General features: G+C 44.0%; 1 protein-coding gene across 1 annotated transcript in view; it reads right to left on the reverse strand.

Moving 5' to 3' along the window:
* The window catches only part of NT5DC3 (5'-nucleotidase domain containing 3), an 80,705-nt gene that overhangs the window by 47,461 nt on the left and 15,755 nt on the right, over positions 1-17,489 (reverse strand). The window contains exon 2 of the mRNA XM_007527921.3: positions 4,022-4,206. Coding sequence (XP_007527983.1) covers positions 4,022-4,206 — 185 coding nt within the window. The remainder of the gene's footprint in view (positions 1-4,021; positions 4,207-17,489) is intronic.

Here is a 17,489-nt window from a genome sequence, read left to right on the forward strand (position 1 = left end):
ATGTGAAAAGGGTAGTCTCTCCCTGCAGGTACAGCGATGGCTCTGTATTTCTAACTTCATATTTATAATAATAATAATTTGTTCTTGTATAAAAAGAGAGAGAGAGGAGGCAATTAGGAAGGAGCTGGAACTTTTACATTCGCTTTGTGGGAGCTGAGAAATTGCAGGCTTGCATCCCCAGCAGCTGTCGTTCCATCTCTACGAGCACACTCAGTCTTGGAAGGAGAAATGGCACCAGGCTCAATGCATCTTGGAGGAATGATTTTGTATAATCAGAGCAAGAGAACAAAAATCTGCATTAGTGTAATTGGCCCTATTAATACGCTGGATATAATTAGGCCTATTAGGGCTTACTTCTTTGATCAAAGCAACAAACAGACATAATGGGAATGAGACATTAAGGGTATAAAATTGAGAAGCTTTTCTCACCAGAGTGAGTACTTTTCCCCAGCTAATTCATCTCCCCTTCTCCTCCCAGTTCCATAAATTTTTTATCTGCAGAAAGTTTTTCTCTCTGTGAATATTTTTATTTTTATCTTGGCAACAAAACAATAAAAGGGCTGATAGGAACCACATTATTAATCTCAAGAGGTGACAAGTGGAGGGTTGGGCGGTAGCGCAGTGGGTCCTGGTTCAAGGCCCCAGCTCCCCACCTGCAAGGGCGTCGCTTCACAGGTGGTGAAACAGGTCTGCAAGTGTCTATCTTTCTCTCCCCTTCTCTGTCTTCCCCTCCTCTCTCCATTTCTTGCTGTCCTATCTAACAACGACAACAATGATAACTACAACAATAAAAACAACAAGGGCAACAAAAGGGAAAGTAAATAAATAAAATTTTTAAAAATTTTAAAAAGAGGTGACAAATGGAATAAAGGGGGCAGCACATGTCCCCTTGGAAACAGACAGAGCTGGGTTCAAATCCTGGCTCTGGCTCATCCTAGCTGTGTAAACTTGAACTACTTACTAGCTTATTTCTTTTTTTTTTTAATTTGTATTTATCTCCTTTTTTTGCCCTTGTTATTATTTTTTTTCCTTGTTGTTATTATTGTTGTTATTATTGATGTCATTGTTGCTGGATAGGACAGAGAGAACTGAAGAGAGGAGGGGAAGCCAGAAAAGGGGAGAGAAAGATAGACACCTGCAGACCTGCTTCAACACCTGTGAAGCGACTCCCCTGCAGGTGGGGAGCCAGGGTCTCGAACCGGGATCCTTATGCCAGTCCATGCACTTTTCACCACCTGCGCTTAACCTGCTGCGCTACTAGCTTACTTCTTAACACCTCAGTTTCCTCGCCAACAAAACAGAGTAAGACTGTCAGTACAATCCAGGTTCAAGCCCAGACCCCTCTCCACTGAGGGACGCTTAAGTGCTGTGGTGTCTTTTATTTCTGTCTCTCTGATTCTATCTGAAAAAATAAGACTGAAGCAGTGAAGTCTCAGTGATAAACCCCCCCATACACATACGCGCATGAGCGCACACACACACACACACAGACACACACACACACAGACACACACAAAGGAAAGGATGGGGAAGGGAAGCTTTAGTCATCTTCAGGGCTGCCATACAGACTAAAAAGAATACTGATGTGGTCTGGGAGGTGGCACAGTGGTAAAGCTTTGGACTCTCATGCATGAGGTCCTGAGTTCGATCCCCAGCAGCACATGTGCCAGAATCATGTCTGGTTCTTTCTCTCTCCTCCTATCTTTCTCATAAATAATTAAAATATTTTTAAAAAAAAGAATACTGATAATGGTTAACATTTATGGAGTATTTTTTCTATATACCAGTCACTCTATGTGTCTAGTTTCACCATGGTATTGTGGGCTAAGTACTGCTACTGTGACCATTTCACAGAAAATGTTGTTGCTGACCTGAGACTAGAACACCAGCACCACAATTAATGTTTAGTAGCTATTCTCTGCCCTAATCCAACTTTCTAGCCCAATTCTCAACTGTGACACCATCTTCCAGACAATATTCTTAGTCCACCTGCATGTTAGAAATCAAGCTCAAGGGGAGTCAGGCAGTAGCACAGTGGGTTAAGCACACATGGCACAAAGTCCAAGGACCGGCATAAGGATCCCAGTTCAAGCCCCTGGCTCCCCACCTGCAGGGGAGTCGCTTCACAGGCAGTGAAGCAGGTCTGCAGGTGTCTATCTTTCTCTCCCCCTCTCTGTCTTCCCCTCCTCTCTCCATTTCTCTCTGTCCTATCTAACAACGATGACATCAATAGTAATAACAACAACAAGTGCAACAAAAGGGAAAACAAATAAATATTTTAAAAAATTTTAAAATTTAAAAGAAAAAAATCAAGCTCAGGCAAAAAATTACTAAAGTCATGGGCCCCTTGTAACATACCTAAAATAGACTTCCTAGCTTCTTCCCACACAACAAAGACCACTAGTTTCCTCTGCTCTATTCCTACCTTTGGGTTCCTGTTAATTAAACAATTTTTCCTGCTTTATATCTTACCACCTTGTTGGAGAGTGGGACCCACTGTTCTGAATAGCACAGGTCATTGTTTCCATGAGGTCCAAGCAGTTTGACCACCAACTCTCCCTTTGGGTCGAGACAAGGGCATGTCCCCGGGTCTCTGGAATTTATGATGGCTGGACCCCCGGACATGGGCGTCTTTCTACACATGCCACCTCCCCCCACCCTTCCTTCTTTAATTAGAAGCCATGGATTACTGTGTGTGGTTAGCCTTAAAACAGCCAGCAAACATCCTGATTGCTCAGCTGCCTCCCTTTCCCCCCTGCTGCCTGCAATCTACCTCCAGAAAAATGTACATTGTAAAGCTTGTGACCAAACAGTCTGTTGGTCAAATTGTGACTATGTATTGTGTTGTTCTGTGTTTGGGTTAATGATTACCTCAACCTTCCCCCCCAAGTTATGGGGGGCAGGTGGTGGTGCACCTGGTTGAGCACACAATGCAAAAGGACCTGGGTTAGAGCCCCCAGTCCCCACCTGCAGGGGGAAAGCTTTGCAAGTGGTAAAGCAGTGCTATAGGTATCTGTCTGTCTCTCTTTGTATCTCCCCATTGTCCCTCAATTTCTGGCTATCTTTATATCAAACAAAGATAACTAAAAAATTTAAAAATAAAGAAAAAAAATTTTAAATGTGTGTGCTCAACTGAGTGTGCCACCACCTAGCCCCATGTTAGCTATTCTTTTTATTATTCTTTTTATTGTCTTTATTCATTAGATAGAGACAGCCAGAAATTGAAAGGGAAGATAGAGACAGAGAGTGAGAGAGTGACCTACAGCACTGCTTCAGTTTGCAAAGCTTCCCCCCTGCAGGTAGGGGCTGGGGGGGGAGGGGGGTTTGAACCTGGATCCTTGCACAGTGCAGCATGTGCTCTCCAGGTATGCCACCACCCAACCCCTAAATATTCTTATTATGTACACACACAAACAATAATGACAATGAAGGAGGCAGAGGGGTTTGGAGGGGTGAAGGCTTCAGAGGTACATACTTTCCCCAAACTCATCTTTGAGTTGCATGCATGAAATATATACTGCACTTCACAAAATGGCTTAAAAGTGAAAAAAACAACAAAACAGGAGGCTGGGCAGTAGCGCAGCGGATTAAGCGCACAGAGTATGATGCTCAAAAACCGGCGAAGGGATCCCAGTTCAAGCCCCTGAGTCCCCACTTCACAGGCATTGAAGCAGGTCTGCAGGTGTCTCTCTTTCTTCCCCCCCTCTGTCTTCCCCTCCTCTCTCCATTTCTCTATGTCTTATCCAACAACAGCAGCAACAATAATAGTGGGAAAAAGATGGCTGCAAGCAGTGAATTTATAATGCAGGCACTGAGCCCCAACAATAACCCTGAAGGCATAAATAAACTAACAAACTACCTTCCACATGGAGTCACCTGGGGTGGAATGAAACCTATGAAATCTACCTGCTCGTTGAGTGATGACTCACTAATGTCTACGCAGCAGGCATGAGGCCAGGGGAGCTCACAACAGCTCTTCACATGGCAAAAGAGGAGGGGGACCAGAGGCCCCTGCTCTTACCCTGTGTTCATTGATGAGAAGGTCCCGAGCAGCATTGAATATCAGCGTGTGGAGATGCTTGGAATAAAACACCAGGGTATAATCATAATCAAAGCCGTAGATTTCAATGTCTGACAGGCTCATTTCATTGTTGGAGAAAATGGCATCTGGGTTCAACAAGTTGCTCATGATGGACGGGACCAATTCTAGAAGCACAGAGAGGGAAAAAAAGAAAAGACATCAGGCCATCTAATAAGGAAAAGTCGTATAAGATTCTGGGTCAAATGCAGTGCACAAGTGATTTGCTTTGTAGTTGCTATGGAAAATAGATGAAGACAGTCCTGATTTACACTGTGTGTTTGAGTGTGTGTGTGTGTGTGTGTGTGTGTGTGTGTGTGTGTGCGCGCGCGCGCGCACGTGCGTGCGTGTACATTAATTAATAAAAAGGAAACATTGAAAAAAACCATAAGAGGGGTACAACTCCACACAATTTCCACCATCAGAACTCCATATCCCATCTCCTCCCTTGATAGCTTTCCTGTTCTTTATCCTTCTGGGAGTATGGACCCAAGGTCATTGTGGGATGCAGAAGGTGAAAGGTCTGGCTTCTGTAATTGCTTCCCCGCTGAATATGGGCATTGGCAGGTCAATCCATACTCCCAGCTTGCCTCTCTCTTTCCTAGTGGGGTGGCGCTCTAGGGAAGCAGAGCTCCAGGACACCTTGGTGGGGTTCTGTCCAGGAAAGTCTGGTTGGCATCATGCTAGCATCTGGAACCTGGTGGATGAAAAGAGAGTTAACATATAAAGTCCAAACAAATTGTTAACTAATCATGAATCTAAAGGCTGGAATAGTACAGATGAAGAGTTCGGGAGGGTCTCCATTTTGTAGCTAGCTAGCAGGCATATTTTAGTTATATTCCAAAGGGGCTGTGGCTATACTAGTTTTTTTTTTCCCTGAGCCTGAAATCTGAAATGCAGATGGATCCAAGTTATTATCTGGGGAGATGATGTCATGGCTGGAGAAAGGACCAGAAAGCTGGATCAAGGAAGAGAGTAGATCCCAAATATGGGAAAGGTTTATAGATATTGTTGACTGTAAACCCCATAAGTTGATGTGATCTGGGGCCCATATTCAGCTTAGGAACCTATGTGACCTCTGCATCCCTGTAGATCTGAGCTCACATTCTGTGGTCATGAGTAGGAATGTTCCAAGCTGCCCCAATATAAGGACCCATCTTCCTCAGGTGTAGCATAGTGTATGTTGTCCAGCCTCCCTTGGGAGGATGGAATATTCTCTACTGTTGTTGATCCAAGTTGAGGGCAAGGTCCTATGTGTATATTTTAATCAATGTGCCTGGTAGAGAATTGTCTTTCCTCTGTGATGTGGAGACATATAGCCTAATACTGCATTTCCTTTGTGGTCGCTCTCCTAGCAATTAAAACAGTGGCTGTAGTTGCTACCCCTCCTCCCCCCCACATTCCTAAATTATTAATAGGCCCAAGACAACAGCACTTAAAGGTAAAGATGACTAGAGGGGAATCCAGCTGTCACAGGACTGATACACACCAGGCACTAGGCCTCCCCTTCTCTGCCCACACCAAGGGCACAGATAAGAAGCATGTATAGCAATTACGTGAAAGATTACCTTTGTCTGTTTCTACCTACTTTGTAATAGTGAAATAAGCCTGCTCCCTCCACCCCTTTGGGGAGGGGGACGGCAATAAATTGTGGGCTTTTCCAAGGTGTGGGGGAGAACTTTTCAGGGTGATACGGAGCACACTGTACACCGGTGTAATAAACTCCTCTTTTTCACCAAGACCCAGCTCTAGTCTTGTGCTTTGGGGATCATTTCTACAACACAGTGAAAGCATTATGCTGAATGGAAGAATCCAGTTCCAGTGGGCTGTATGTCATAGGTCTCTATGTATGAAAACCGTCTAGAATCACCAGAGACATGTGCCAGCTATAAAGAAAGAATCTTGGTACTATTTCACAAGGCTTCTACCAATGTGAGGGCTTCCAACCCTGTCAAAATCTAACTGAAGCTATAGCACCCCATCCCCTGAGAAAAAAACAAATACAGATTTTATAGAAAACTTCAAGGGGGACGGAACCAGATGGTGTCGCACCTGGTTAATAACACAAATTATAGTGTGCAAAGACCTGGTCCCCACCTGCAGGAGGAAAGCTTCTGAAGCTGTGCAGCAGGTGTCTCTGTCTCTCTCCTTCTCTATTGCCCCTTCCCTCTAGATTTCTGGCTGTCTCTAGCCAATAAATAAAGATAATAAAAATAAATTTTTAAAAATTTAAAAATTAAAAAAAAAAAGAAAACTTTAAGGGAGGCCAGATGGTGGCATGCTGGGCTAAGCACACATAGTACGAAGCACAAAGACCCATGCAAGGATCCCGGTTCGAGCCCCCAGGTACCCACCTACAAGGGGTCTCTTTCATAAGCAGTGAAGGAGATCTGCAGGTGTCTATCTTTCTCTTTCTCTCTCTACCTCCCCCTCTTCTCACAACTTCTCTCTGTCCTATCCAAAAAGAAAAAGAAATGAAAAAGAAAACTTCATGAAGGCTGATTCCTGACACCCAGTCATATGCCCCAGATAAGCTGCTGTGTTAACTAACTTGAAGCCCTGCTCCTATACATGATGTTCAGGACAATGAAGGCAAATTGGGAGTGAACAAGCGAGTGAGTGAACACATGAGTGAGTGACTCTCCCACTCACACCCGAAACACAACTGAGTCTACTGAAAATCCAGATAGCCATGATCCACCAACAATTCCATTTCTTCATTGTTCTCTTTTGCCAAAATCAATGAGACAAAAGCCTGGGTTTTTTGGTTTGTTTTTTGTTTGTTTGTTTGTTTGTTTGTTTTGTAAATGAGACCAATCCAAGGATATGAAACAGAGCTGACTTTTTTTTGCCTCCAGGATTATGGCTGAGCTCAGTGCCTACACTATGAATCCACTGCTCCTGGCAACCTTTTTTTTTTCCATTGTTGTTGTTGTTGGACAGGACAGAGAGAAACTGAGAGGGGAGGGGAAGATAGAGAGGGGGTGAGAAAGATACCTGCAGACCTGCTTTACTGCTTGCGAAGCAACCCCCCTGCAGGTGGGGAGCCAGGAACTCGAACCAGGATCCTTGCACAGATCCTTGTGCTTCACACCATGTGTGCTTAACCCACTGCACTACTGCCCGACAGGGGGCCAGGTGATGGCCACCAGGTTGAGCACACACATTACAGTGTGCAAGGACTTAGGTTCAAGCCCCCAGTTCCCACCTACAGGAGGGAAGTTTCTTCAGAGTTTGTTTGGAGGTTCTAGCAAGGCAGCGTAGCTAACTCAGTGACCCTCAACTTCGGGAGGGACGCACATGGAGTCATGAGGAAGAAAGGGAGCCAGATCAGCCAAATCAACCCTGGCGATCAATGGGGTGACAGATGTCGCAGCCAACTCGCCCTCACATCCGGGAAGCTTCTTAAGTGGTAAAGCAGGTGTGCAGGTGCCTCTCCATCTCTCTCCCTCTCTATGTCCTACTTTCTTCTCAATTTCTCTGTCCTATAAAAAAAAATAATATTTTAAAATTATAGAAAAGACCACATTATGGGAAAAGAAAAAGAGAGACAGAGACAGAGACAGGGAAAGAAAGCACAGCACCAAAGCTTCCTTCAATGCAGTGGCGGCCAGGCTGGAACCCGGGTCACCCGCACTTCCAAGTGAGCTATTTTGCCAGCACCAGCCAATAAGTTTTTTTCTTTTTTAAAAAATATTTGGTTATTTATTCCCTTTTGCTGCCCTTGTTTTATTGTTGTAGTTATTTTTCTTGTTGTTAATGATGTTGTCATTGTTGGATAGGACAGAGAGAAATGGAGAGGAGAGGAAGGCAGAGGGGGAGAGAAAGATAGACACCTGCAGACCTGCTTCACTGCCTGTGAAGCGACTCCCCCACAGGTGGGGAGCCGGAGGCTTGAACGGGATCCTTATGCCAGTCCTTGCACTTTGTGCCTCATGCACTTAACCTACTGCGCTACCACCCGACTCCCCAGATAATAACATTTTAAGAAATGTGGAGGTCCCCAAGGACCTCTGAGCCTCTATAACCAAACGGTCTTTCGGATGGTGTTATTTTCTGACCATGACCTCAGCGCTTTCCAGATGGAGGCGAGTGACACAGGACTTCTTCCAGAGTGACCCAGAGCTCTACTTTCACAGGTGACCTTTGCAAGGGGAGTCCTCACAGCCTCCCTAGATGAGAAGCTTATATTTAGCAGTCCACTGGCAATACTGTCTGTTTTCCTTCCTGCTGCCTGAGAAAACTAGGCAACGTCCTCAGGGAAGCACAGCTGTGATGGAAAAGCACTCACAGTCCGAGCATCTCCAAAGCTGCCGGGGACCTCAGGAGGGAGAGTCTGAGATGCACCTGTTGCATCAACTTCACCTTGTGGAGTGGAGCTGTTATTTATTTGTTTATTTATTTATTTTACCAGAGCACTGTTCAGCTCATGGTAGTCTAGGGAACTGAACCTCGGACCTAAGAGCCCTAGAGATCAGAGTCTACATAATCATTGTTAGCTGTTGGTATGCATGAGACCCCTTCTGTTTCATTTGGTTTAAATCCTCCCTGCTTAACACTATTTTATTTACATAACATATGGCGCCTGAACAGGGACTGAAATAAGCCCTGAAACATGGACCGGCATCAACGTGGGACCCTACCCACCCATCGTCCAGATAAGTAAACCCATCCACCATGGGTTGCCTTTCTACTTATGAAGAGGTTTGCCAAAGCCTCTACTGTTTCATCATGAGACAGTTACTCTGTCTCTGGAACATTTTACTCTGGGCCACATTTCGGTTCCCTGACCAGGAACTTTGGTTTCTTATGACCGGGATCATAGAGCTTAGGAGATGCACGGAGATTTCTCCTTGGACTTTCTGGATTCCCTCTCCCATGTTTCCTGAGGAAAAGGACTACATTTTGCTCCAGGCCACAGTTTGGTTCTTTATGACCATGATCGTAGACCTTGGGATATGCATGGGGATTTCCCCTGGAACTTTCTGGACTTCTTCTCGAATGTTTCCCATGGAGAAGGACTACTCTAATTTGAAGATCATTCTCGAGTACCCTGGCAGTTCCCAAGTATGGAGACATGTGGTTAGTTCTACTCTCCTGACTGGATTCTTTCTTCGATGGGAAGACACTTTTAAAAATGGGTGCCTGAAGCAATCCAGCAGGAACAGTCAGAAACACCCTAAATGGAATTTTGAAGAGCTTTTTGGACTAGGTCGCCCTCCGGGGATTCTTAATCCTACATGCTGTCAAAGTCTTCACATGAAAAAGCATCTACTCAAATGGAATTCCTGAAAATCCATTTGGATCCGGTTCTCTGACATCGCCCCCGGAAACCAATGATGAGACCTGGCACGACCTGAAGAAACAGATTCACAGACTCCAAAGATCACTCTCTACAGAAAAGCAGAATTCAGGTGGCCGACATTCCCCATCGAGACAGACATACAGCGTTTCATCCCTTGGCATTTTCTTCTGTGGTCAGCTACTTTGGACTAACACCTCCATCGGACTTACTGGTACACACTGCTGTGTTTCTCAAAGACTAACTTCAGCCAATTGCCTTGAGACTTTATAGACCATGTCCCTTCGCCTGCAGGCTCTGTCCCAGAGGCAGAAAACTCCCCCTCCTTATTAGGTTATGCCCACAGAGGCATGAAGCACCCCAAGAGGCAAGAGATGCCCACAGAGGCAGGAAACGCCCTTTGAGGCAAGAGATGCCCCCAGAGGCATGAAGCGCTCCCAGAGGCAAGAAATGCCCTTTCGCCTGCTAGGCCTTGCCCTTTGAGGCAAGAAAAGCTCCCCTTGACATCACACTGGCTATTGCTGCTCGCATATTTTGTTTTCCATGTCTTATGCCAGTTCTTTTGAAAACACCTGTACGATATACGTTTCTGTTCACCCCGCAATGGCCATTAGTTAAAAAGAAAGGGGGAATTGTTGGTATGCATGAGACCCCTTCTGTTTCATTTGGTTTAAATCCTCCCTGCTTAACACTATTTTATTTACATAACCACTGTTAACAAGTTCCACCCTCCCTCCAGGGCATTGTGGTTCAGTGATAGGATTCTCTCCTGCTCTGCCCCTTCTTTGTCACACTATGATTTTCACCAGTCACTTTTCTCTCCACACTCTCTATGTCACATCCTGTTTCCACCCTACTTGGCAAGTATATATAAAGACAGCATTGTGAGTTTTAGAGTACTTTACCTTGAGTTTAGCTTAGCTTGGCTTAGATTGTGCTGCGTCCTGCATGAATAAAGAGATACTGCCTACAGCTCAACTATGAGTCCCTGGTCGTCTGTTACCCGCCTGTGAAGCCAGCCCTGCGAAAACAACCTAACCCGTCGAAAACAACAGTTAGCTCCCCTGCCCTGGAGCTGGTTTTTTGTTTGCTTATTTTGTTTTGTTTTTTACTTATAAAATGGAAACATTGACAAGACCATAGGATAAGAGGGGTACATTTCCACACACTGCCCACCTCTAGAGCTCCATCCCCTGATAGCTTCCCTATTCTTTATCCCTCTGGGAGTATGGACCCAGGGACATTGTGGGGATGCAGAAGGTGAAAGGTCTGGCTTCTGTAACTGCTTCTCAACTGAACATGGAAGTTGGCAGGTCAGTCGATACTCCCAGCTTATCTCTCTCTTTCCCTAGTGGGGCTGGGGCCCAGGGGGGGGGGGGGCTGTTTTAATGCACCCTTGCTCAAACTAAACTCATGGCTCATCAGAAAACAAAAAGAATTAACCACAAAAAAGAAATGAAGGAAGAGAGAAAGATGAGGAACGAAGAGAAAAGAAAAGGCTGGGGGAAAGAAAAAGAAAACAAAGAGAGGTTCCAACAATACCTTCAAAATCTCAAAAAAAAAAAAAAAAAAAAAAAAAAAAAAAGGAAAGAAAAGAAAAGAAAAGAAAAGAAAAGAAAAGGAAAATGCCGGACTAGCTTTGCGGGTGGGAGACAGACAGCCAGGGACTCATGGCTGAGCTGTACGCAGTATCTCTTTATTCATGCAGAACGCAGCACAACCTAAGCCATCTAAACTAAACTAAACTATAATCACAATCCTGTCCTTATGTATATACTCGCCAAGTAGAGTGTAAACAGGATGTGACGTAAGAGGGTGGAGCGAAAAGAGGGTGTGACAAGGAGAGGGGGCGGAGCAAAAAGACATCGTGAACCAATGGGTATTAAACCAATGCCCTGCAGGCAGGTCAGTGCTTAGTTAACAGTGGTTATGTAAATAGAATACAGTGTTAAGCAGGGGGGATTAAACCAATGAAACAGAAGGGGTCTTAGAAGCATACCAACAGGAAAAAAGGCTGCTATGAACGTAAGGAATTACAAGGCAGAAGGGAAGAATACTGACCACTCTGGAGGAGAGAGTCTGTCTGAACTTGGGCTCTCAAGTGCAAATGGAAGGGGCCCTCATTGCTCAGTCACAGCCTTTCACAAAAAGCAGAAACGAGAGATTGGGTGTTTTCTGGGTTCTTTGTGTCCCTATGGATGATGACAACAAGACACAATCAGCACCAGGAAATGAAGAGACAGCTCCTTCTGGTGCTCTGGCCAAAGCCCTTTCCAGTTCCCCTGGACGGGCGGACACCAAGAAGCATGGTGAACAACCTACAGGAAGCATCTGCAAGCTTCTTAGGGATAGGAAGGAGGTGGCTTACTAGACTGTAGTAAAATGCGCATGACAGGCCAGGCATAGCACACCAGGTTGAGTGCACACATTAACCCTGCACAAGACCTCAGTCACTGGGACCTGCAGGGGGGGGGGCTTCGTATGCAATGCAGCAGGGCTGTAGGTGTCCTTTTTCTCCCTTCTCTATCTCCCTCTTCCTTCTCAATTTCTCTCTGACCTATCGGCTAAAAAGAAAAAATTGTAAAATGCTCATGACCAGGGGGCCAGGTGGTAGCACAGCGGATTAAGCACACATGGCACAAAGTGCAAAGACTGGCGTAAGGATCCTGATTCAAGCCCCCGGCTTCATGGGCGGTGAAACAGGTCTACAGGTGTCTTTCTCTCCCCCTCTCTGTCTTCCCCTCCTCTCTTCATTTCTCTCTGTCCTATCCAACAACGATAACAATAACAACAACAATAATAACAAAGATTAAGGGGAAAAAAAGGGCAAAAATAGCCTCCAGGAACAGTGGATTCATAGTGCAGGCAAAAAACTGCTCATGACCTCAAATTTGCCTTTTTTTTTTTTGCCTCCAAGATTATCACTGGGGCTCAGTGCCTGCACTATGAATTCACTGCTCCTGGCAGCCATTTTTCCCATTGTTGTTGGATAGGACAGAGAGAAATTTAGAGAAAAGGGGAAGATAGGGAGAGAAAGATACTTGCAGACCTGCTTCACCACTTGCAAAGCAAGCCCCATGCAGGTAGGGAGTTGGGAACTTGAAACGGGATCTACTTAGAATGTCCCTATGACTAAATACAGTAGTGCAATATATGGAGATAATGCCACAAAAAAATTTTCTCTACACTATCCTGCAAAATTACTACCATGTGAAACGAAGAGCTGAATTCCTTTTAAACATTTAAGAGGTAAGAAAAACATACAATCACTATTTACTTCATTTATCAACTGAACATAGCTTTTCCAAATGGAAACATAGTAAATCACAAGAAGAAAACATCAAGATTTATAATATAAAAATGTTTATTTCAACATGGGAATGGGGTGGTAGTGGAGTGGGTTAAGCACACGTGGCGCAAAGCAGGACTGGCATAAGGATCCCGGTTTGGGCCCCAGCTCCCCACCTGCAGGGGAGTCGATTCTCAGGCAGTGAAGCAGGTCTGCAGGTCTTCCTCTCCCCCTCTCTGTCTTCCCCTCCTCTCTCCATTTCTCTCTGTCCTATCTAACAATGATAACAATAACTACAACAATAAAAAAAACCTACCAGGGCAAGAAAAGGGAAAATAAACAAATAAATATTAAAAAATGTTTAAACATCTTTGAATCCAAAAATATCAAAAACAGGGCTAGGGAGATAGCATGATAGTTATGCAAAAAGACTTTCATACCCAGGGCACCAAAGGTCCCAGGTTCAATCCCCAGCACAAGGCAGAGCTGAGTAGTGCTTTGGTAAAATAAAGATAATAAAGTTAAAAAAATAATAATAACCTGCAAAACAAATCAACTGAACATGAAATTAAAAGACAAACAGCAAAGAGCTAATAAACTTATTAAAAACTCCATACTACTTTGTAATAAAAACAAGACTCTAATAAACAAGACAAAGGCCATCTCTCATAAGAGAGGAAATGAAAGGGCTAATCAATGTACATTTTCAACCATTCTAATAAACTGAAAAGGTAAAAGAGACAACTAACAATACTGCTCTCTAAAAGGCAGAATGATAAATGGTCTTATTGTCTCTACTTTTTTCCTATCAAAAGTAAATGTCACGTGGCTAAGAAAGAAAAGGTGCTATTCTCCTAACTGCAGTGGTGTTTTGAGTGGCAGCTATTACTGCTGCCACTTTCAAGATTTTTTTCTAATCTTATTTTGTTTTTAATAGCGGAACACAGAGTTGATGCTGATTCTGAGCTGGCCAGCTTCATTCCTTGTTACACACAAGAGTATGAATCAGGAGCAGTGTTCCTGAAAGTGTGTTGGCAATAATGCCTAGAGTCTTTTAAAGATATTCACAACCTCTGACCTAGTTAATCTCTTTCTAGGACGCTGTGCTAAGGAAATACTCAGAAACATTGAGAAAGGTTTCTACCCAGAGAATTCATATTGCAGTGATGTTAACAAAGCAAAATCCAGGAAACATGTTCCATTAGGAGACTCAAGTATGTATCTCAGATACCAGAACTCAAACCAAGGCATGTCACCAAGAACATGACCACCAGTGGGCAGAGGTTTGTACGCATGAGGCCCTTTGTTTGATTCCCAGCAGCAAATACGATGCAGCAGTGCTCTGCTTGCTTGAGTTCCATCTCTTTCACTTCCTTTCTCTCTCTCTATGTCTCTCTCTCCTTGTTCTCTCATAAAATAATGTTTTTATCCCACCTGCAGTGGAGTCGCTTCACAGGCGGTGAAGCAGGTCTGCAGGTGTCTATCTTTCTCTACTCCTCTCTGTCTTCCCCTCCTCTCTCCGTTTCTCTCTGTCCTATCCAACAACGACGACAACAACAATAATAACTACAACAATAAAACAACAAGGGCAACAAAAGGGAATAAATAAATAAAATTTAAAATATATATTTTAAAAATAATAATAATAATAATGTTTTTATTTAGAGAATATGATAAAATTGAAATGCTGCAAACTACTTGGAAATCCTTAAAACTCCATGTTTCAGTAATGCAAATGGCAACTCAAGAAGCGTTAAGGTGGCATTTGTCTTTAATTAAGATGTTCCCTTTGGTACACGCCCTACATGACAAATTGTTCTCTAAAACAAAAAAGAACATACAGATATACAGTCCCTGAAGAAGGAAAGGAAGGGGGGGGAGAGACAGGTTTTTTGCCTAGCGAATGCTATAGAGGTTGCAAAAGAGTGGCAAAGTCCTCACAGAACATGCCCAAAGTTTTCTGTGAACTTCCCAGCATTCAATGGGACAACAAATGATGCCAGCAGTTTACACTTAAGCACATTAGCTGTGTGTCAGGTACTATCTGAACATGGGTCTCAGTATGCCACAGTTGTAATGAGTCACCCTCCACAGGAGGAAGAAAATGAAGATGAGAAGACCAGTTCAAGGTGACATTTCTCTAGAGCTACAGTTCTACAGTTTCTCTACAGTTCCTAAATCAACAAAAGTTAAAACAGATTAAAAAAAAATTTGTTGTTTTCAAATCTGACCAAATCTCAACTTCTGTTTCTATTCCGTACTACTCACAGATATTCACGAATGTTCTAGATATATTTTGTGAAGTATTTTGCAGTATTTTAACACGACTTCAGTTTCTTCAAAACTCAAAGCAGATAAAAAACTAGGTTTCAGTTTTTCCTTTTCTTTTCAACTGCAGTGACACCACTTTTTTTTTATATTTATTTATTTATTCCCTTTTGTTGTCCTTGTTTTATTGATGTAGTTATTATTGATGCCATTATTGTTGGATAGGACAGAGAGAAATGGAGAGAGGAGGGGAAGACAGAGGAGGGGTGAGAAAGATAGATACCTCCAGACCTGCTTCACCACCTGTGAAGCAATTCCCATGCAGGTAGGAGGCCAGGATCCTTACACCGGTCCTTGTGCTTTACGCCATGTGCGCTTAACCTGATACGCTATCGACTGGCCCTCTCTCTCTCTCCTTCTGTCGAGAAGTGGTGCTGTGGATAAAGCATTGGACTCTCAAGCATGAGGTTCTGAGCTTAATCCCTGGCAGCACATGGACCAGAGTGATGTGATGTCTAATTCTCTCTCCCTCTCCCTGCCCCCTCCTCCTTTGTTCTTCACGAATAAATAAAATCTTTAAAAAAAAATGACAAGGAAAAAGCAACGCCCTCTTGATGACTTTCCCTAGGCAAAGCCAGCTGTATGGCTACTTCCTCCTGTCATTTCAGGCTCGGGCAAAAGTCAGGCAGGCAGTCCTACCACCAACACCTGTCTGAAGGCTGTGAACTTGACCTGGAATGATTCACAGGGTCGGGAACGGTCTAAGCGCTCCATACACTTCAGGTTTATGTTTAGAAACACTAGGCTTAGTGCCAATGAGTGTGATTCGATAGGTTTGTGTCCGCTTACCATCCTTTCTGCTAACACTCAGTTTCTCAAAGGGAAACAAGAGTCTAGGTGAAAATAGGACCTGAGATAGAAACAGTTCATAAACGGGTGCTAGCTGCATTTAACTTCAGAGATTGAAATCCAACCATTTTGGCTAGAAACACATGGCTTTTTTTTCCCAACAGCTCCAGTTTCTTCAATAACCATTAAGTTGGAAATCACTTCTACTTAAGCAACTGTCCGGTAAAAGAAGTCAAGGTGAAATGAAGTGTCCATTTCACACATCACATTATCTATGGGAGTGGCCTTCTCAGCACACCCCAATCTTTAGGTGAGAGACACGCAAATTCTGATTCCTCTGGCCCTGCCCCACCCTCCAGCCTGCTGTCAGTCCACACTGGGCCATGACTAGGATGAGACACATCCAGGTTGGATACCTGCCTCGAGTCAGGCTAAGTCCTTTTTTTTTTATTAAATATTTATGTATTTATTCCCTTTTGTTGCCCTTGTTTTTTTATTGTTGTAGTTGTTATTGTTATTGATGTCATTATTGGATAGGACAGAGAGAAATGGAGAGAGGAGGGGAAGACAGAGGGGGAGAGAAAGACACCCGCAGATCTGCTTCACCACCTGTGAATCGACTCCCCTGCAGGTGGAGCCAGGGGCTCAAACTGGGATCCTTACACCGGTCCTTGCGCTTTGCGTTGCGCCACCTGTGCTTACCTCATTGCGCTACCGCCCGACTCCCAAAATAAATATATTTTTTAAGGTAAGGGACTCAGCAGTAGTGCAACCAGTTGAGAGCACATGTCACCAAGTACAAGGATGGGGTTCAAAACCCAGGTCCCCCACCTGCAGGAGGGAAATTTCATGAGTGCTGAAGTAGAGCTGCAGTTGTCTCTCTCTCCTCCCCTCTCAATTTCTCTCTATCCTACCAAATCATAATAATTTTTAAAAAAAAATGTAAAGGTAAAAAGAATCTAATATCCCCAAACATTCTCTCAGACACTCTTCAAGACCCAACCCCTCTATCATCCCTGCCCATCCTCCTAGGCAACTATTAACCTTTTGGGCAGATCCTTTTGCACATTTGGGAATTGCACAGAAATGTTGTCGTGCAGCCTGTAGTACGGTGGCATATTGGTTTTCCCATTTACTAAACTCTCAAGAAGTTTTTCTCAGTGAGAATTGACTGCATGGGGCAGGGGAGATAGCACAATGGTTCATCTAAAGACTTCATTGAGATTCTGAAGTCCCAGGTTCAATCCCCTGTACCACCATAATCCAGAGCTGTGCAATGCTCTGGTAAAAAATGTTAACAACCAAAATAGTAATAAATTAATAGTAATAAATCAATGTCATAAATAAAAGAACTTACTGCAAGGGTAGAGAGATGTCTCCGTTGTAAAGCACAAGATTTACAGGCGTAAGATCCCAGAGGCCCCAGGTTCAAGTTCTAGAACCACCACATGCCAGGGCTGAGCAGTGCTCTGGTCTCTACACTACTACTACTCTACACTCTCTTCTCTCATAAAAAATAAATCTTGGTAGTCAAGCAGAAGTGCAGAGCAGGTTAAAGTGCAAGGACCAGCATAAGGTTCCTGGTTCGAGCCCCCAGCTCTCCACCTGCAGGGGAGTCACTTCACAGGCAGTGAAGCAGGTCTGCAGGTGTCTGTCTTTCTCTCCCCCTCCCTGTCTTCTCCTCCTCTCTCCATTTCTCTCTG

The sequence above is a fragment of the Erinaceus europaeus genome, chromosome 7, assembly GCF_950295315.1.
Source record: "Erinaceus europaeus chromosome 7, mEriEur2.1, whole genome shotgun sequence".
NCBI lineage: Eukaryota > Metazoa > Chordata > Mammalia > Eulipotyphla > Erinaceidae > Erinaceus > Erinaceus europaeus.